This window comes from Propithecus coquereli, unplaced genomic scaffold (assembly GCF_000956105.1).
Source record: "Propithecus coquereli isolate 6110/MARCELLA unplaced genomic scaffold, Pcoq_1.0 Scaffold83, whole genome shotgun sequence".
Lineage (NCBI taxonomy): Eukaryota > Metazoa > Chordata > Mammalia > Primates > Indriidae > Propithecus > Propithecus coquereli.
This window is the reverse complement of record NW_012154507.1, coordinates 2,167,656-2,190,037: the sequence shown is the minus strand read 5'-3', so window position 1 is coordinate 2,190,037 and position 22,382 is coordinate 2,167,656. Positions and strand designations below refer to the sequence as shown.

The 22,382-nt window shown below is 42.4% G+C and overlaps 1 protein-coding gene across 2 annotated transcripts in view; it reads left to right on the top strand.

Moving 5' to 3' along the window:
- PELI2 (pellino E3 ubiquitin protein ligase family member 2) overlaps window positions 1-22,382 on the top strand; it is a 156,050-nt gene that overhangs the window by 70,910 nt on the left and 62,758 nt on the right. The window contains exon 3 of one of the 2 annotated variants that reach the window (XM_012663758.1): window positions 18,257-18,284. In XM_012663758.1, coding sequence (XP_012519212.1) covers window positions 18,257-18,284 — 28 coding nt within the window. Of the gene's footprint in view, window positions 1-11,966; window positions 11,986-18,256; window positions 18,285-22,382 lie in introns of both variants that reach the window. The other variant, XM_012663759.1, reaches the window with a different exon arrangement.

Genomic DNA, 22,382 nt, shown 5'->3' with positions numbered 1-22,382 from the left:
ATTTTCAAAATACTTGTTGTTACTGTTGCTTGAGCAAAGCAGAAAGTATTTCCATCCACTTTACTTGGACCACACCACACTGCTATAATAATAATGAGAGCTCAAATACAGAGTGCTTGCTGTCTACCAGATACTGTGCTAAGAGCTTTTCATATGTTCCCTTATTTTTCCTCACAGTAGTTTCACGAGGTAAGGCCTTTATCATTTCCATTTTTCGGATGAGAAATCTGAGACACAGAGTGATTACATAACCTCCCCAAGGCCACACAGCTGGTGAGAGGGGGAGTGTATCTCAAGTCTGGGTCTTTCTAATGCCTGAGCCTCCTTTCATAACCGCCACACTCTATTACCTCCTCTTACCATATAGGGTACAGTCTAGAACTGGAAGTGATGACTAAGAAGGAAAGAAACCTCATTAAAAGCTGGCAAGATAATCAGTATAACCACCACTCAAGCAAAAATACATACCCACGTGTTGAAAGATAAGATTTTCGATTTTTGAAATGCTGATGACTGTAAGTGAACAGTGAATAGTTTGGGCAAAGATGATTCTTTTTTGAGTAACTGAACTCCTGACTCAAGTCTCTCCGTATTAAAGTTCCTGTTAGACTAGTTTTTAATATCATAGTGGGCCTTAGCAGAAGAACCGTTGGCATTTTCTTTATTTAGCTTACATTTGCATTTCAAACAAGCATGCTGATTGTTTGGCTTATGGATTTTGCCTGTTTAATGACCATTAGTGATCATTATTAAATGAAACTGTCTAAAGATTTCACAGATTTGTTTGGATTTCTTAGGCCTTTTTTAAATATTAAAACAGTACACAATCATCTTTAATATTAAAATACTTCAGATCTAGGCATAGAATGCTAATTAAAATAACATTAAGCTTTGGTCTTTAAATGTGAACTCAAGGAAGAGCACTGGCCTATGAATTTGGAGGCCTGGAACTTGCTCCCTGCTATGGGGGTCCACACAAACGATTCACTTGCTCTGAGCTCTAGTGAGGGAGCTATAAAATGCACCTGCACATAAGAACTGTTTCCCTGCAGTTCTTCATATTCATTATCTATGAAAGGATGATTCTGGATGATTCTGGCAGTTGTTTCTCCATGAGAGTGTTACTTAGGAGACATGTAGAAGATAAAGATAAGCTAGAACCCATGATAGATTTTTTTTCAAGTGGTAGGTCTGCAAGCTGCCTTCCACTTGATGTGAGATAGTCATTTAACCTGAGTCTTAGACAATAATGTATCCAGCAATGATAGATACCCAGGAAAGATCTAGGGATTTTAAGAACTGTAGCACTGGTACTCTAGTTTTATGTTCCTGTGTACAGAGAATTTTTTTTTTTTCCAGGGTGGATGAGTAGATGGATAGGTGGGTGGGTGGATGTCGAATGGATGGATGGATAAGAGGATGTAGAGATTTTTCCATGCATTCAACCAACATTTTTAAGAGCCTACCATATAGATGTTATTTTGAAAAAGGAAAATACTTCTCCCTGTATACTTTGATTGAATTGTATTGTCGAACTTCACCTGAAACCATTCCGTTCTCATAGGCTGTCATCCACTTCATCGCAGAATTGGTGAAGTGATGCTTTTGAGCTGCTAAGCATCTCTTGCTCTCAGCGGGTGGCTCACTTGCACCATAGTTTACCGAGATACAGTTAGGAATGTTTTAACCAAGAATCCAGCTAGCTAAGTATTTATAGTAATGCCATCGATGGTCACTCAGTTCATATTCTTTTTCTACAAAGGCTGAATCCTCATGGCTCAAGTCATTTTAAAGTTAAAACAGGCTTCTTAACCACAGGCTTACAATAATATTAATAATAACTCACTATGGTTACAAAAATGTGTAGAACATTTACTGTGTGCTAGATATTGTTCTAGCACTTGACATGTGTTAACTTGTCTATTCTTACAACTCGATTAGATAAGTTCTGTTAACAGATGAAGAAACTGAGGCACAGCGATGCATGAGATAACCTGCCGTTGTCATACAACTAGTAGGTGATGTGCCAGGTCTTCAAAGCCCAACCTAAAATGGTACAACTGAGGCCATAAAAGTTATTTTTTCTAGCAAAGAAATACTCCCTTATTGTCACCAAATAACAATGAGGGGGGAGGATAATTGTACCATGCTTGTAAATATGGAAGGAAAAAGTATATAGGACATCATCCCTTTAGTAAAAACAATATATATTTTTAGGAAATTTTGCCTTGTATATAAAAATAATGCATTAATATTTGCTCTTTTATCTTTTGCTTAGTTTTCGGTTTTTCTGTAATGGGTGTACATAACTTACTCTGAAATAGTTCAGGCAAAAAAATATGTTTGTGTATATGTACCTCTTTGTCCACATACACACAAAATATATATAAAAAGCTTATGTGTGTGATGCATGTAGAGGGCTTCTGTATCTGTAAACTTTCTTTTCTGGGAATTGTCTGATTTATTGTGAAAACATGAGTGTTTATTTCAAATCAGAGTTGGACAATGAAGGACAAAGCAGCGATTCAGACTGCAGTGAAACAGTTAAAACATGATGTTTATGAGGCCATTTATTAGCTTTATAAAACAAAGATTTACTAAATACTGCTAAGGGTGCCCATACCTTGCAGGTGCTTGTGAGCAAGATAGGTTCAGTCTTCATCCTGGTCAACCTTGCAGCCTGGTACAAGCTCATACAAGTGATGAGGGCTATTGTTTTGGAAAGGGATTATGGCTGTATGTACAGGGGCTCCCACCCTACTCTGAAGAGTAGAGAAAATCAGCTTCTACAGACAGTGACTTTTCAGCTCAGTCTCCTGAAGAAAGATTAGGAGTTAACTGTGTTAAATAGTGAGTGGGATAGAAGGAGGATGGAAAAAATATAGAATGAAGAAAAAGTAGCCAATGCAAAGGCCCCTGTAGCAAGAGAGGATAATGACAATTCCTGCCTCTGGGCGGGAATAGAGACCTGAGAGCACTGAGCAGACTGAGCTCCCAGAAGAACTTGTCAGCCCGAATATCAGGAAGACATTAGAGGACTTTCAGCAGGGACCTGCTGATGGGATTGAATTTCCATCTTAGAATAGTCACATTGGTGATTGCTCTGATGTTGGAGAAATGATTAAAGATTTCAAAGTTGGTCAATACCCGGAGATCAGTTAGAAGCTGTTGTTCAGACAAGGGGATGTGATGTTTTAGGCTAAGTTTGTGGCCGTGAAAATAAAGAGTAGTGAACGGCTTAGCATGACATTGACGTAGTCGATTAAGCTGGATGCGCGGATTAATCCTTAGGCTGGTTGGATGTGGCAGGTGAGAGGGTGAGAAGCCTAGGGTGACCCCAAGCTTCTGACTTGAGGAAATGGAAGGATTCTATGAATCCTGGAGGGGGACCACAGTCTTTTTGTTTGTGGGGAAAGGGGAGAGAAGAAGATGATTTCAGTCTTGGATATGCTGAATTTGAGGCATTTCTGGGACCTACAAGTGCTAGCATTCAGAAGCCCATAAGATGTTTGGGTCTGGGGCTCAGAAGTGAGGTTTGGGTAAGATTAGGGAGATTTTGGCAAAAGATGGTGTTTGGAGAAAGAGCAGCGGAGCTCCTGTAAGAAGAGCTTTTAGACCGTTGAGAATACTGAGTATATTCGAAGGGCCGGGTAGAGAGGGAGGAGTCTATGAGTTAGGTCGGGGGTGGGATGAGAACCTGAGGGGCTTCAAGACCAGGGAGTGGGCAGCAGACTCAGGGGCTGCAAGAGGTCAGGAAGAGAGGGCTGAATAAACCCTGCCAGCACCCTGCGGGGTGCCCTTACGCTGGAACATGGAGCGCTGGAGACAGCATGGGTACATACTAGCTTGGGTGGGCTGTGACATTGGGGGTGGGGGTGAAGATATGGGGATGGCAAGCCAGGAACTCCTGGAACTGGACTGTGAATGGGAGATGGGAATGTGATATTGATGGGGAAGTAGAGTCAAGGAAGAGTTTTTGCTAATTTTTTTTAATATGGAAGAGTTTTGCTTAAATGCTAAAGATCATGAGCCTGTCGGGAGGGGGAGTGATAATTCAGGGGGAAGATAATTGATTAGGCAGGCTCCTAGAGGAGGCGGGTGAAGTGGCCTGAGCTTAGCTAGGACTGACCTGAAAAAGCATTAAAACCTTTTCTGTTGTAACAGGAGAACGCAGGAAAGCTTGCAAGTGTCAAAGGCAGTGACTCGGTGCAAAGTTAAAATGAATGTTTAAAAAGCAGAATTATAAGTCTGCAGTGAAATCCTGTGATTTCAAAAGTAAATAAAATTTTGTACCTTCAGATAGAATTCTTTTGGAGCTGGAGACATGCTGGTTGGCTCTTGTCAAGCACAGCACCACTCCAAGGAGGTGTTGCAGGGACCTCTAATGGCTTTGAGGCACCTGTGTCCTGGGATTTCTCTGTCGGTCACACTAGCCTTTGCTGGGTGTGGGATCTAAGGAGGGCAGCAGTTAACTAAATGCATTTGAAATAAAAGGCTGTTCTAAGTATCACGGTGTTTAAGGGGATAATGGGAGAGTTGGATTTTTTTCCTGTAGACTAATCAGTAACCATTATTTTGATGCATGCAAAGACTACAGATAACCTACCAAACAGCACTTAGCTTTCAACCAGATGGTCCCAGCAGGAAGTGCAGCAGCTACTCAGAAGTTCACTGTCTCAAAGGTTGAGTACTGACGTGACACACTTCATTTACTAGGGTGTTTGCAGTAGGAAGGTGACCTAATTAGAACAAATGGTAACTTCAGGAACTTTCTGATTACAAGGCCAGTGCCTCAGATTACTTCCCTTTACTAGATCAAAACAGATTAGTTGTGACTTGTTGCCAGAATTAGAGAAACACAAAAGTTACACTCAAACGTAGGTTTGTGTATCACCTTTCCATTTCCCTTTCAAGAAAAGAAATTTTTAAAGTTATTCTTAGTTGACGAAGTATCTCTTTTGCCTGTACCCATCTTAAAATATTCTCCTTCACCAGATGGATCACACTTGATAAACCTTTTAAGAGCTTCCTTTCAGTTTAACTTCATTGTTCTGGTTATAGCAAGTGCTCCATCCAGTAACTTGTCATTTCAGAGTTCAGTAAATGACTCTTTTCACGTGCTAGGCTGCATGTGATATTTCTATTTCCAGTATTCCATTAAAGGCCACTTTGTTTTTCTAATGGTTCTACATTTCTAGAATACACAGAGTGATTCCCTTCACATGTTTCAAAATAACATAAAAATCCTGGACTTTCTCACCAGCCCACGCAGTATTCTGTGACTTTCTCTTTCCTCCTTGAACGTTTCCTTTATTTCCTGCTGTTGAGTGTTTTATCAGTCTAATACCAATTTCCCGCTCAGCCTATGGCTCTCATACACTGGCTGTTAACCTTTGATATGGAACTCAGTCAAGTGTTTTCTGAATTCCAAGATCACTGCTACTCCTTTTATTAAACTTGTCGGTATTATCCTCAGAGGGATTTGCTGCATGTTATGTGAGAATGACTTGCCGTTCCTGAAAGCATGTTGGCTATGCCTAATCAAATTGTGTTCAGCAAGTTATCAAATAAGGGCCCTTAGTTTTCAGTGATTACAAGGTATTGAATTATAAGTCTGCAGTGAAATCCTGGGGAGATGGTGGAAATTAATAAAAAAAATTACCACCCAACAGCAGAGCGAACATAAGGTTTTAAGATTCATGAGTTGTATCATTTCTCACCACCCTTAGACACGTGCTAAGATTACTAGATCCTAATAAATAATATTCTCTGCACATTGCCAACAAGGCCAGTAGAGCAAAAAATTACTGAATAATCTCTGTATAAATCTTAATGCTGTTGTCATTGTCATCACATCAAAATCAGAACAGCTTACACTCTCGACTGATGACTCTATCCCCGTCACTGTACTAAGAATTCGATATATATTACATCATTTACTTACTTAAACGGATACTTTTTGAGCCCCTACTATGTACCAGGTACTATGATAGGTACTGGGGACATTATACTCAGTACCTTCAGGAATTTATAATTTAATGGGAGATTCCAGCAAGAAAATCAGAAGTCTCACTAGAACATGATACTATTGGGGTATGTTAGGAACAGGGACCGATTTTTCTACCATGTTCATTTTCCTTTAGCAGATTGTATTTATGTGGAAATGCAGGTTCATGTTGTGTGGATAAAACACAATTAAGCTTGAACGTCACCTAGACCCAGAGGAGAACAACAGGTGGGGAGATTGCTGGGAAAAGAGGGCTGGATGCCAGGTGGGATTTAGCACCAGCTAAAAGCTGAAAGGGGTAGAACTGTGAAGACAGCTGAAGCTCTTCTTGCCTGGCCAGAAGGTAGAGTGTCTGCATCGGCAGGGTCCACCAGGAGAGAGCAGCAGCTCTGACCAGGAGTGGACCTTGTTGCCTTTGGCCGTCCTGGGAACATGGTCATCGTGCTGTCTCTGGATGGACTCTGGACCTTTATCCAAATGACAGGTACATTGGGGGTTCAGGCCAGGGCTCAAAAAACAAACATAAAACTAATCTTTTCCAGACATATAGGCAATAAAAGCCAGACGCCTCTTGCATATCACACGTGGCACTGGTGCCTAAGTTCAAAGTGCTGTGTTATGAAGGTGCATCAGCCAGTTTTATAGAAAAAGCTGTCACGGTTTAGGAGTCAGTCTGGTGAACAAAGAAAGAATCATTCTTGAGTGCTTGCCAGGAGGGGGCAGGTGCCGGTGGGGAAGAGATTGTCTCAGGAGCTCCTGCTGAAGCTTGCTTACCGTTGCACACAGGTGCCATGGAAGCACCTAGGAGGGCAACCTAACCTAGTTTCAGGGAGGCAGAGAGACCTTTTCAGAGGAGATGATATCCAAGACCTGAACAATAAATTGGAATGCAGATTAGGGGAAGGAAAAGAGGGGAAATGACTGTTCAGGCAGGCACAGCAAAATCTGCTCCAAAAATTGAAAGCATTTCCATTTGACTGGAAGGTGTAGGAGAAGGGGGACTGTTAGGATATGGTTACCTCTGAGTTTTTCCTTCTGTTGACATTTGCACTAGTGGTACAAAAGCAGTGGTGGGTAAAACTGCTGGCACTTTAGCGTGAAGCAGTGCACTGGCTCCAAACTGTAGTGACTTTATTCTTCATTGCCACAGAGCACCTACAGTTTTAAAAAAATGCGGTTTCACTTGTTGAAGCAGTAACATTATTTTTATTAAATCTCCACCTTTGAGTACACCTTTTTACAGGCATGATGAAATGGGAAATACGTACATACCAAAATATAATAGTTATCTCTAAGAAAGGCAATGTGTAGTTGTTGACTCGCCAGCTCATCTAGCCACTTGCATAGAACACCATTTTTACCTAAAAGAATGACACATATATATGGTTATTCAGCAACCATTTTCTAAAGGAAAACTACACAAAACTTGTGTTACCGTTGTTAAAATTCAAGCTTTCAAGCAAAAATTAGGATTTTGGGAAACTTGTGTGTGCTACCGAGACTTGACAGTTCCCAATACTTAAGATTTTTCTGTTGAGCTTGGTGGTGAAATTAATAAATGTGATTTTTTGACTAAGTATAATGAAATGTGTCAACATTTGGAACATCTCTGTAACTCTGTGAACTAATATTTCCCAAATGACCAATGCATAATGTAACAAAATCATACATATTTAAAAGATCCATTGAAAGTATAAATTAGACCAATGGATTTTAATGTAAAAGAGTAAGAAAAGTTTATTGATATAGTTTCAGATTCCACATTGCAACTAACCTTGTTTGGCGTAGTATCACAAAAGTATCTGCAAAATTATCTCAAAAGTTTATTAAAATATTTCTCTTCAGCTGCATATCTGTGTAAGGCTATATTTTCTTCGTATACTTCAGCCAAATTAACGTATCACAACAGATAGAATGCAGAAGCAGATATGAAAATCCAGCTAGACATAAAGAGAGTTGCAAAAATGTAAAAGTGTCGCCCACAATAGTGGAAGGATTTGGGGTGACAGGCAGACAGTGCCTGAGGTCAGAGTGCTCAGTCTGGAGCCCCACGGTTAGTAATTTTAGAGAGCTAGGACCCAGCTGTTTCTTTCTGACCTGTGGCTGAACATCTTCAGAGTTTTCCCTCCACATAAATGAAAAGTGAACCCCTTTCTCTCTAAATAACTGAAAATAACTATTGACGATTTTGCTGCTGCTTTTGGTGGTAGGTATTGCTCATGTCCTTGGTCTTAAGTAACTACCAAGAGTGTTTGAGTGCAGTTCACACTTTCTGACTGTACTGTATACACGAAATTTACAAGCTGCTCTGAAGCTGTTTTAGCCCGTCTTGAGATTCCTTATCCTGCTGCACAGCCCACGGAGAAGCCACCATACGGTAGATAAAACCTCAGATCTTTGAGTATTTGCTCCCTCACCTCCGTCAGGTACTTTGGTCCCTGGAAACGGAGAAGGCAACTCCCAGTCCTGAAGCAGCTCGCCCAGTTACCATGAGTGCTGCCAGCTGCACAGTGGCTGACTGGCTGGCTCTGCTCATCGTGAAGGTCGTCGTGGGGTCACGGGAGGATTGTTCTTTCCTGGCTGGTAGGCAGACCTCTGAGTTGAGATGTCACAGCATTGTGGCCTGTCACCTCCTGTGAAGACTGCCCTAGTGTTGCCACTTCTCCCCTCTCCCACTATCTACAGGCTGAGTTAAGTGCTTGTGAGGTACTTACGTGCCTCTTACAAAGCATCTTGTGTTCGGTAGCGTATGTATTTTCAGATACGTTTTTCAAGTTTCTTAGGATGGAGAATGTATTTTATTGATGTCTGTCTCTCCAGCACTAATCATAGTATCTGACACTGAGTGAGAAATATCTGTGTTTTGGGTGGATAGATGGGTGAATATAAGTAAGATGAACTTTAGATCAAAGTTTTAGAGAAATTGTGTTATAAAAGTATTAAACCTGTGTTATTTTTGTATTTGTTGCTTCCAGACGGTAAGGTTGCCAGATGGCTGAATTCCAAGTTGAGGGTAGGGTGGGGATACTATTAAAAAGGCTATTTAATTTTTTGTTGTTGTTGTAGATCTAGCTAAGTCATTTTTTTCCTTTTTTTAAGAGGAAAATGCATGTGACCAAAACTCAAAATCCATACAAACGCATACACGTTGGCTTTCCCCCAGGCATAGAAGTGTAATTTTGTGGAACAAAGACCCAAAATCAGGTAGCTGACTGGGACCTTCATTTAGTCAGCAACAATGTATCAAGAACCTGTTATGTGCTAGGAATAGTCCTGGTGGCTACTGTTAGGGACAGAAAGAATTAGGGAACTAGTTATGGTAGATGTTACCAAAGAAGAGCAAGACAGTGAAAGCAGCTGGGAGAAAAACAGGAAGACACACACCCAGTTTTCCTACGGTACCATTATATGTCCAAAGCCATCTTGGGGGCCTGTATCTGAAGTTCACCAGACAGTCCATCCTCTCACTTTGTTAGATCCTGCACATAACTGATTTTTCACATTCTACCCTGTATTGTTTTGCTTTCCATGGATACTACTGTGCTATATTTTATCATTTAAAAAAGTCTCACTCTTTCCCCCAAACTCTCCAGCCAAGGGCCGACTCTCAGTAGATCCCTGAGCCTTAGCCTCTCCTCCTTAAAAAGCCCTGACCCAGGCCAGGCACGGTGGCTCACGCCTGTAATCCTAGCACTCTGGGAGGCCGAGGCGGGCGGATTGTTTGAGCTCAGGAGTTCGAGACTAGCCTGAGCAAGAGCGAGACCCCGTCTCTACCAAAAATAGAAAGAAATTATTTGGACAGCTAAAAATATGTAGAAAAAATTAGCCGGGCATGGTGGCGCATGCCTGTAGTCCTACCTACTCGGGAGGCTGAGGGAGTAGGATTGCTTGAGCCCAGGAGTTTGAGGTTGCTGTGAGCTAGGCTGACGCCACAGCACTCTAGCCCGGGAAACAAAGTGAGACTCTGTCTCAAAAAAAAAAAAAAGCCCTGACCCAGATGCCCTTTGTCTCATGCATCCCATCTCTTCTCTTCCCTGCACCCCTCATCCCCCTGGGAGAGCCTCTGTTCCTGGGACCCTGACCCCAGCGCTGGCCTGGCGGAGCTTCTGCGGAGGAGTCGAAGACAGTGTGAGATGAGGGAAGGGGTGATGGCTGATAGGCTTCGTGAGGACAGCTGAAGCTCCTTGACACTGTCATACTCTTCTGCTTGGGGGGAACGGGGAGTCTGAGATGGTTGGTCACAGTCCCGCAGGTGGCAGCTCCACAGCTGAGCTCATGCAGCAAGTGGCTGAGCCAGTCGTGGAGAGCATTAAGACCCTTCGTGATGCTTCAGTCTTCCGTCTCCCTTCCTGCAGGTGTCCTGGAGGTAGGGCCAAGGCAGGGATGTGTCCAGTGGCAAGTCTGGGAGGGGAGGCTCTAGCCATGGCTGACAGATAAAGCTGAGGCCAGAGGTGCTGGGCGTGAGAGCAGGCCTGGGTGGCCAGGGCAGGAGTCCACATGTGCCGTGTGTGCCCTTGTCAGGAGTCCTGGTTCTGAAGTGTGTGGCAGGAGCTTTTTCCCAGACCTGCAGCTTGGCCGTCATTGCCCTTCACTTTTCTTATTGACTTGAGCCCATGTTTAGAATTATTCCTAAAACTAAAAAGCGACAAGACAGACTGCCTAGAGCATCAGTCCCCAACCTTTTGGCACCAGGGACCATTTCATAGAAGACAATTTTTCCATGGACCTGGGGTGGTGGAACTCAGGCAGTGATGTGAGCGACGGGAAGCAGCTGCAAATACTGTGAAGCTTCCCTTGCTCTCCAGCTGCTCACCTCCTCCTCCTCCTCCTCTGCACACACACACACACACGCGTGTACACATACACCTGTGTTCCTAAGTTTCACAGAAGACAATTTTTCGGGGGTGGGTGGGGCGGGTAGGGGGCGCGCAGCAGAACTCTGCAACCCAGTCCCTAACAGGCCACGGACCGGTACCAGCCCGGGGGTTGGGGACTGCAGGCCTAGAGTATCAGTATATAGAGAATAGGAGCTCTGGCTCTGGGAGACCTCCTTTCCAATAGCACTTCCTCAGGAAGTAGCAACCATCTGGGTAATGGTATCTTTTCTCCTCCAACATGTGTGGATGAAGTTACAATTTTTATCATTGTGAATTATTTTTGTTTCTGTTTTGTGTTTCACCTTTCAGGCCCAGGCAGAGATTTTGCACAGTGGAGGCAGAGGGATATCCAGAAGGAAGTTAGCTTGCTGGTGCCCAGAAAGGAACCACAGAGGGCAGGGACAGAGTTAGCAGGGGAGGCCATGATGAGCCCACAGGCAGCTCAGGGCAGCTCCCAGAGAGAGAGGGACAAAGGCCAGATTGCAGAGAGTAAGTAGAGAAAAGAGCCAAGGTTGAAGCAGTATGTGGGCTGTTGTCACTTAGAAATTTGGCAGTTTAATGATAAAGGGAAGAATTTTCGTGGCGATGGTAATGTTTTTAGGATAGAAGGAGGAAAAATGTATTTGGCGAGAGGTTAACAAGCCAGTGGTGGAGAGGGGGGATCGACGTATCCAGAGAGGGGCTCAGAGCAAGTGATACTGATAATGAGTGGCAAAATGCCAGCAGAAAGCTTAGGTTTATTTATTTAGTTGGTTTCTTCCAAGGGATATATCAATTTTCTAAATGACAAATATGTGCCTTATTTAAAACATGCATTTACAAGGCTTGTCCTAATGTCACTTCAATATAATTCAGTAAAACTCACAGGTCCCAAATTGGGGTCCATGGGGAAGTATAGTCTTGAATTAATTGTGATGTGAGATCAGAAAATTTGTCTTGCTTTCCCATTTTGGAGACGCTGTGAGGCATGGAGGGTGGGGAGGGAACTAGAAGGCCTTGAGCCTATGCTGTGACTTTGACGCACGCGAGGGATGGATTTGGGATAAGAAATGAAGCTAGTTTTTCTCTGAATCCGTTTTTAGATGTTAGTGGTGGTCACCAGTTGATTTGGTTTGGAGGGTATTGTTTAGAATATCCACAAATGATAACGTGTGTGGGCATTTCTTTGGTAAAATATCCCTAATTTTAGTCTCTCCTCCTAGCCCTTCACCTGAGTGTCCATTGGGATGAGTTTTATCAAGTGGCTTCCTCTTGGTTTGATCTCTTGGTAGGAAGAGGGCACAGACCCACGTGTCATAGAGGGAGCTGACTTGGAGTCAGCTGCTGCTGTCTGTCAGAGGCAGCCTTGGAGGGGCTGGAGGCACAGCAACCTCTGGAGTTTGGAAGATGGATATTCAGCCTTTTTGGGTGGAATACTTAATATATTAAATATATTTTTCTTCTTAAAGATAGTCATACATTGAGGGACACAAAGGCAACATTTTGAAGTTTGATTATGGTGAAAGGAGGTTGGTTGGAAGGGTAAATTTGGGGAGACATTGACATGTCTCGAATGGCACACAGAGGGTGTCCTTTCAGATTTCCTGGGCGAGATGCTGGGGATGGACAGGCTAAGACAGCTCTTACCCTCTGGGATTTCCCAGCTGGGGAGAAATGGCCAAGGAGATAAACAGTGCAGGGCAGTGTTACCAGCTTTGATAGGGGCAATGAGGATAGGCAGGTGACTGCATGGGATTAGTACTATGCTGAAGATCTTTTTTTTAAAAAAAAAAAATTTAGAGATTCTGGATATTTTAGTGACTTTAACTTAAACCAATATTTTAGAGTTAATAGTCACACATTTGAGAAGAGGTGATATCAGTAATTAATATCTGCTTTTTACTCAGTTCTAGGATGCTGGCTCATTTCATTCATGAATCACACAGTTGCAGTTATCTATGTAACAGTCTCACTTCCTAACATAGATGACATCAAAATAGATCTTTATCAGTTCTGAGACTCAGCAATTGAAATTGTTCTCTTTCCAATCTTCAGAGTCTGTTTACTTGCCAGGAAGTAGTGCTGTGGTGATAGACTTTAATGTGTCTTGCAGGCTAACCCCTTTTCCTGGAGCACAGGGGGTTTGGACGTGTAAGGCTAGATACCCGCCTGCACTGCTGCTGTAGCAAAACACAGCCCACTGAGAAGCGGCTGAGGGGACATGTTGCTTATTCACTATTAGTGAATGTACTTTGGTGTTCTTTTCACATGGTTGGGTTTCCTCGGTAGGTAGGTAGAAGAAAATCATACTTGTCTTCTAGATTTAAGATTTATTTATATCTTTTTAAGAACATCATTAGCTAATGAACCAAGACTAAAAGCATGACTGAAAACAAAATAACTTAATTATTAGAAATTCATATTTGGTGTTAAAGTGTATTAATATTTTAACTGAACTCTACATTTTGGCAGCAAAACACATGAATTAAGAAGCATTTTGTTTTCAAAATGAACTGGGTCTTAAAAATCAGAATGAGTTTTGAAATGTAGCCCAGTTTTACAAATAAAATTTTTAATTGAAGTCACTATTATTTAATTATGCCTGTCAGGTCTTGTCACTATCACCAGTGGTGTTGAATTTACTTATCCTAATGCCTGAGCATCAGTCAGTAGCTTAAAACATACACAGTGTTCCTGCATAGTAATGACACTGCGGTGGCTTATAGAAATCATGCGGTTTTATTTCGTAGTCACATTTCACGTTGTTACGATGCTGTGGAATATATATCACATTTATACTAGTATTGTAATTTTATTTTTATGTGAGAAATATATGCTAGTACTACTCAGGAATTTGCCTGATCTGTCTTACGTTTTGCAGAGATGTCATCTCTGAGCTTTCAAGATAGCATTTAATTTTACTTTATTGTTTAATCAGCATTATAGAAAAGTAAATACAAACTATATGCAGTTGCTCATGCATTTGCTTTTTGTGTACCCATGAAATACTAATAATTCATCTTTTATTTGGTTCAGACTTCACGTGTGTGAGCTCTTGGCTAGCAGGTGGAGTGGAGGCTATTCAAGGTCACTTGCACTTGTGTGGTTGTTGTGTTATTTGTGAAGGTTCCTGTTTTGTTTTCTGTCTTCTGAGCCAGTTGTGAAGTTGTGCTTTGCTCAGTATTGTTTTCTAGGTTCATTTCCAAGTTTATTATTAAAGTGTATTAAACTACTTACTTGTTCAGCAGAGTGTGAGCGCGTGTTGTTGGATGTTCGAGTAGCCCTGTTATTTTGTAAAATAACCGTACTCATACCCAACAAGACACAGGCTGTTCTGTGCTGCAAGCATAGTCGCTCTTAAAGGCAGATATTTCACATAATTTGTATCATTTTTTGTCAAATTATAATTCTCTTAGTTGCAGTGACTGAGTTTTCATACATTTGATGATAGTTTTTCGATGACCATTGCTAGGCGGTTATAAACCGATTGTAATTGCATTGATTTTAACCTAATACATAGGCAAGAAAGGAACAAAACTCTGTAGGCTAAGGCTGCGTTCAGAGTTCCATTGCTATCAGGATTTATGTCATCAGGGCTCAGTTTTCTGGCTCCTCTGAAAAAGCTAATTCAGTTTCTTTACTTAACCGGCAGACAGTTGGCTCCTTGCCATGAGCTGTTGACAGTTACTGCTTCTCCTGAGGGTGATTAGCATGCAGTGTTACAGTGTCCCTAAGAATAATTTTGCTTACCTATATAATAATTTAAGAATGTAATCATTTCCAAACATGTCCTCAATTATTCAGTCCTTTGTCAGCATCTCAATTCAGTTCTAGAAGTTTTTTTGTAAGCATTCATTGTGTGTGTAATAGTGTGTTAAATACATTAAGGAAAGTGTTTCCAAATAGAGTGTTATTTCTAACAATAGAATTTTTTGTACATTGTTTTGCTGCATTATAGTTTCACACATGTTTCATTTGAGTGTAATAACAGTCTTGTGAGGCAGAAATACTAGTGGTGTGTCTCCTGTTTTCAGAGGAGGAAACTGAGTCCTTGGGAGGGGGAGGGCTTTGCCCAGATTCTCGCAGTGTGGAAGTGCTTTGGGTGGGGCTGTAGCCCGACCTCTGCTCCCTTCATCCCCTGGCAGGCCTGTGGGCGCTTCCTACCTCCCGGGAGGGCAGTTGGCATACAAAACAGCTAGAACGCTGAACCACTAACCTTCCAGATGCGACTGGATTCGTATTCTGCTGTTGCAGTAGGAGAACTTGTCTATCATCTAGGGGAAGGCATCCTGCTTGGCCAGGGGTCCCCACCAGGGGTCTCCTGTCTGACACTTTCTGAGTGACAGCTCATTCTTTTCCTCCCTTACTGCATCAGGAAGCCTTTCACAGGTGCCATTTTTGAGGTTTGCATTTAACAAACATTTGATACCCTTTAATTCTGCTCCACACTGAAAGCTAGACATACATTTCATTACAGAAAAAACAAAAATGTATATAATAGAAAAAGGCAGTATATTTAATCATTTTCTAACCTTTGAGATTTTAACATTTTTATAGGCATCCCTCTGTTCTCTCTCTCTCTCCACCCCTCTGTCCATTGTGGTGCTGTTTCTCCTTGGTAGGGCTGCTTTTCCCTCCTGCTTGCCCCTTTCCAGTACTGTCCTCCCCATCTCGGGGATCTTTGAGCAAACACTATTTGTTTGCTCGGGCTCCTACTCAGCTAGCTAATAAAGAGCTACTATTTGTGAAGGGTCATTTGCCAGGCAAGCACTCTGCTAAATACTTTTTGCGCAGGATCTCATATAATTCTTCCAGCCACCCTTTTTATTGGTTGGATATTCTAACCATCCCTATTTTATAGATGAAAAAAATTGAGGTGTAATGAGGACACCTGCTCAGTATCATATAGCTAATAAGTGACAAAGCTGGAATTTGAACCCTATTGTCCTGATTTCTCTAGCTGGTGTCTAATAAATGAACAGACTGTTTCTGTCTGTCCCTTGCTTGGCCAGATTAAGAATCTGTGCTCTGTGCTCTATCATATTTTCTGGGATGTCTCTCTTCAGAGAATGTAATCTTTTATGTCTTTTTAAAAACAGCTAGCAGCTTTTGCACTTAGAGAATTTTTTTTCTGTTCTCATGTTCAATTAAGCAGAATTAGTATTTAATATTTAAAATGTAAGCCAAGCATTTTCTTATTTATACCTTCATAGTCCTAGAGCAGAGATTAGTTCCAGGTGATAATAAAAATGATTGGTATTGGAACCAGCATTGTTCCTTCTTTAATTGTTGTTGATTTCGGCATGTTCAAGGACTGTATAGTTGACTGTATAATCTGTTGTATGCAAGTTAATGTTCTGTGCCAATTTTTTTTTCATAGCTCACTGCAGCCTCAGACTCCTGGTCTCAAGTAATCCTCCTGCCTCAGTCCCCCAAGTAGCTGGGACTACAGGCATGTGCCACTGCACCCAGCTAATATTTTTATATTTTTTAAAGACGGGGGTCTCACTATGTTGCCCAGGCTGGTCTCAAACATGTGGCCTCAAGCACTTCTTCTGCCTCAGCCTCTCAAAGTGCTAGCGGATTACAAGTGTGAGCCTGGTTAATTTCTTGCTGCCTGCTCTTCTACCTCCCAGAAGTTCTCCTTTATTTTCCCCAAGAGAGTGAAAGGAAAATGTTGTTCTGTTTTATCCTTGTGGGTGATACCTTAAGAAAAATCAGATCCAAGACTCTGTGGGGGGGGGGGGGGTTGCGCGCATGCGCACGCGCCAGAGAGAGAGAAATTCAGAAAGAGAGGATTTAACTTTCCAAGAAGATTACCTATTAAGCTACAAAAGCAGGAGAGCTGTTGGTTTGAAACTGTGGTGTGTCTGTAGAGCGCACTCTGATTCACAGACACGGAAAATTTGGTCAAAATTAAATGTGATGGGAGTTTCATTTTCAAAGACAGTAAGTAGCAAGGGGTTGGTCACGTGATGCTGGGGCATGTTAAAGCAGCAGGCAATGATCTTGTGCTGCCTTTTGCCAGGATTCTGTAAGGTGCCATTCCTTACACTTTCTTGGGCATGACCAGATCAGTTTCTGTTCTCTGCCTTCATTTTTCTCTTTCTAATAGTAAACAGAATCCTAAGAAGCAAAAGAAGTGAAGGTATCTTCAGATGCAAGCCATTTTAGGTATCCTTGTCTCCTAATTCTTAATAGATTTTTGAAAATTAACATTGACCTGCCTAAATTTAAAAGCTGTTTCCAACTCTTAACGGTTCTAGTTGTTTTTCAGTGTTCGTGTCTTACCTTTTTACCATCCTTTCCTCTCCCAGTAACTACAAGATGATTTGTTTTACCCCTCGGCACTAAGCTGCCATAGTCATGTCTCCCTTATCTCAGCAACCTCTCTGTCAATCTCAAAGGGGCCGTAACAGTCAGCAGCAGCCAGTAGGTCAAATAAAGGGGCCTGAGCTGCCACCCACACACAAGAGGCCTCCTACTCCCAGGGCTCACTAGTTCTTGTTTATAGACAATTCTTAACTGGTTGATTATTCCACTTTTATTTCTGTAGCCAATTTAAAAGCAGAAAATAAGAGGGTGAAAATTGTGCTTAGGTTGGTAAACTAAAAAGTGACATGGCACACATTCATTTCATTCACTTAGAGTTGTTTGTTTATTCTTTACATGTTTACAACTCACCGCATCCCACAAAGGACGCAAGGCACCTGACGTCCTTACAGAAGAGTCCCTTGTTCTGTCTGTAATGAATACACGCTCCTTAAAGAAGCTCGGGGTTGAAAAGAATCCATGCCACAGAACAGATAATTTAAGTGTTCTGCTAACACGTTTTATTGCTTTATTAATGCTTGTCATGGGAATCATATCATAAGCTGTTCAGGTAAACAATAAGTTAACAACAACCACTGAGAATTTTCCTGTTTCACCAAACCTGTGTCTTATCTGCAGACTGCAGACATTTGGCTTTAGCTCATTCCCTGCTTCTACTCCCTTTCTAAGGCTCTGGACAAGAGGCACGCGGCAGACGTGTCCCAGCTGCTAACTCCCTGTGACAGAGCACCAGCCCCGGTGCCAGGGTGACTGCAGTGGGCCACACAGCGGGAATAGTGGCTTAACTCTCTGTAGCTTTAGAATCAGATTAATTTCATCCGTGGAAAGGCACATCGGCAGGGGTGTGTTTTACTGTTTGACACACAGATGACAATCTGGTTGGAAGCTAATATTTGGGAAAAAAATAACTGAAAAGAAAATGATAGTTTTGAAACAACATAGTTATAAGACACAGCATGTATCTGTATTTTTCTTTGAGAAAAAAGTCTAAATTTTCACCCTGGGAAAAAACCCAGAAACCAAGCAATAGCTTCCCTGTGTTTTGGCATTTATGTAACAGTTTGTATAAAAGGACAACATTGTATAAAGTGATTCCAGTACTGCGTGCTGACTTTGCCAAAACCATGTGATGAAACAATCAGTATGTTTGCACTTTTGGTTTGAAATTTTTAAGAGGATGACAATGCAAAGCAAAAAAAAAAAAAGGATGAGAGAAATCTGTGCTACAACTGAAGAGGGTAGGGTGGTAGCATAGACTGAGAATCCAGGTGTCTGCATAACCAGTGTGTAGAGAACCACCGCCACAAAGAGGAGGAGGTAAAGGAGGTGTGTGTGGAAATGGGGAGTAGGGAGGGTGAACATCATGAAATGGTGCCAACCTTGGTTACTGAAATCCAGAATCTTTTAAGGATTTCCAGAAAGTATAAACAGCTGCATGGTTCACGTTGTACACATACTACATTTCTTGAGAGTTTTCAGAAGCACATGATTCAGTCCTTCCAGCAGTGCTGGGAAGGAGATGAGGCACATATCCCTTGCTTATAAACCAGATGGACGGTGGGCCCTGTGAGAGTTTGTGCCATGGACAGCTGGAACAGACTGGACACGAAGCTACATCTCCACCCTCAAAACTGGCTGTGCTTTCTGGGAAGCTGAAGTTGCATTTCATACACTACACCTGAGACTTGTAATGTCTGATCCTAAAAAGAACAAACACCATGTGAGGCACTTAATTTAGGCCCCTGAGGAGAGTGAAGACCTACCTAAGGAGAATCTGGGCCCAGGAGGCATCACTCAGTCCATTAGAACAGTGGTCCCCAACGTTTTGGCACCAGGGACCGGGTTCATGGAAGTCAATATTTCCACTGATGGGGCGTGGGGGTTGGTTTCAGGATGATTCGAGCGCATTACATTTATTACATTTGCATTCGCTCCCAAGCACTAGCACCACTGCCTCAGCTCCACCTCAGCTCATCAGGCATTAGATTCTCATAAGGAGGAGTGTGCAACCTGGATCCCTCACGCGCGCAGTTTGCAGTAGGGTTCCTGCTCCTGTGAGAATGTAATGCTGCCGCTGATCTGACGGGAGGCGGAGCTTCTGCGGTGATGTGAGTGATGGGGAGCGGGTGTAAATACACATGAAGCTTCCCTCACTCGCCTGCTGCTCTCCTTCTCCTGTGCTGCCCGGTTCCCTAACAGGCCATGGACTGGCACCGGCCTGCGACCCCGGGGGTTTGGGACTGCAGGTTTACACATTCATATTTTATTTTAACCTTCTTTTGGGTGGTCATGCCTTGAGACTAATTGCTCGGTCCCTTTTTTGTGAAAGCAGGATAACAACCCTCAGCTAGTAGAGTGGTGATGAGCGTAATGGACATACCCTGCTAACCTGGGGCAGCCATGGGAGGAACTCAGTGAAGGTTAGTTAGCATCCCGCCTCGTGCCTCCCGCAGAGAGCATACAAAGCAAGAAGTCACTGACTTGACTAAACAATTATTCTGTATTAAGGTAGATTTCCTCTATGTACGATGGCCCTAGGCTGCAATTATTTTTTAGTTTTGGACTGCTTTTTAATAGGTTTGCCACCTGCTTTTCTTAATTGTTTAACAAGTTTACTGAAAAACATTTACTGAGCTCCTGCTGCATTATGCTAGAAGCTTTATCTATGTCACTTCATTTAATCTTCATAGCAAGATGTCCTCTTCATTGGTCTGCATATGTGTGGCTAAATTAAATACATTTTGCAGCTGTGATTCATTTATTCAAATGCCAGAAGTCATTTTGCTGGATGTGGATCAGAAGCAGGAGCAACTTAGTTCCCTTAATTTGCCCAGGCAGATTTTCCTCACATCACTATTAAAAATGCTTGAGTCACTAGGCAAACCCACCATTGAAGGACATTTTACAAAGGTAAGAATAGTAACATCTAACACTCGGTTGGTGCTCACCACGTGACTGTGCCAGGCACTGTCTGAAGCCCTTTATTCATTTATTTCAGTTAAAACAGCTCTGTTTGACTTAAGGAGGAACTAATATCTTAAAATGAAAAATATTTTTTAATGAAGGCAATATGAAAAGAATCTGGAAGAACTGTCTTTTTAGTTCACAACAATGGCTTAAGAAGATGGAGAGCGGAGCCAGGCCTAGTCCATATGTTAATAATTTAGAAAATGGTGCCCTCTCCGGGCAGATACTGCCCCTGGGGCACAAGGCTTGGTGAATGGATGGTGCTTTTGTGCAAAAGAGAAAAAAGCCTCCCTATCTCTGGGTAGACACAGCCTGGCATCGGGGTATGTGGCTCAGGGAGCCGAGTGCAGGCTGGATTCCAGCTTCTTGTGCACCCTTGTGCGTAGCACAGCCTGGCCTAAGAACATGGCAGCTGAGGGGGCAAATGATAGATTGGTAACTGGTAAACAAATTATTTCAGAATGGGGAGAGGGGGAGCAGGAGGGGGAATGACTGCAAGGCCTGGAAGGCAGTTTGGCCCTCTGCATGGCCCCTGATGCGCACAGCCCCATCCACCTCTAGAGCCTGTGGCCAAAGCCCAGAGGAGTAAAGAAGGCTCTGCAAGACCTCAGCAAATCATGCTAGTCTCACCACCGTTGCTGCCACCAAGGGAATCTTTCTTTCTTTAACCTTAACTCCCTTCACTGGTCTTAATTTCTCTAACTGCAGAGCTTAAATACAGAACTTATTGTTAGGGGGCAGAGCATATTCTTAAGTTCCCAAGGCTCTCTGGGCAAAGGAATTAGAGACACCGGAGGGAGGGTGTGAAATGCTTTAGAGCTTTGACATTCTCCCCCTCAGTTGGTGTGTGGGGATCTCCAGAACAAAGGATTCCCTGCGTCTGAGTTGTCTGCAGCCTGCTGGTGGTGAGAGCTGGCCCTCAGTCTCTACTCCTGTATTATCCTGTGCGCCTGTGGATTGCAGATGTACAGAGAAAGGCCAAAATTGTGGGTTGGGTGCAGTCGTAATAATAGGAAAGCAAAATATGGAAGCAGATGTAGAGAGAGGAAAATCTAGTTGTAAAAGAGCCTGTTTGTTAGTTGGATACATATCTTGATTATTTTCCTTGTTTTCATACTAGAAAATATTTGATCATTGATTAACTTCATTGAGGGCCAAATACAGATTTCAGTACCATGTTTAGTAACTTTATGAAGTTGCAGTAAAAGAAATCACAGGTTTTTTATTCATTTTTCTTATTTAGACATTTTCTCTAATTTAGTAAGATTTGAATGCTGTTTGCTAAAATTCCAGAAGGAGATTAATGTGCCAGTTTGTATCATATAATACCTGTTTCCTCCATTCATCCACACCCCCCCCCCAATTTTGGCAAATAGGAATATACAAGGATGTCGAAGATTGATGTACTTTAGAGCAGCAGTCCCCAAACTTTTTGGCATCAGGGACTTGTTTCATGGAAGACAATTTTTCCACCACCGGGTAGCGCGGGGTGGTTTCAGGATGATTCAAGCACGTTACATTCATTGCAGTCAAACCTCTCTGCTAATGATAATTTGTATTTGCAGCTGCTCCCCAGTGCTGGCATCACCACCATTAGATTGTCATAAGGAGCCACAACCTAGATCCCTCACATGCGCAGTTTACAGCAGGGTTCATGCTCCTGTGAGAATGTAATGTTGCGGATGATCTGACGGGAGGCGGAGCTTATGCAGTGATGTGAGTGATGGGAAGCAGCTGTAAATACAGCCTGCTTGCCCTCCGCTCACCTCCTGCTGTGTGGCCTGATTCCTAACAGGCCACAGGACCTGTAAGGTATGGGTCTGCAGCCAGGGGGCTGGTGACTGCAGCTTTGGAGTGTGTTTCTGAGAGCGGAAGACTTTGTGGTCTGCAAAATAATGGGCACTAGAAATTAATTTTATATGAAAATATAGATGAACATAGCTTTTAAAAGAAAGGGGCTTGGTGTGTATGTGCTTTTAAAAGTTCTGGTTTAGAAATCGTGACATGTTCAGAAGTGTCCAGAATAATGAGAATAGCTTTTGGTATTAATTTGTGTGGGCTAATTTCATTCAAAGGTTCAGTTATAGGAATACTTGCTTCAGTAAGAGGACTTAATATTGCATGCAAAAGTAGAGACTTGGGATTAGGGTCAGGGAAAAGCAGATTCTGATACCATTTTCCAAATCTGTCCCAAATCTCGTACCCTATCAGTGGCGACT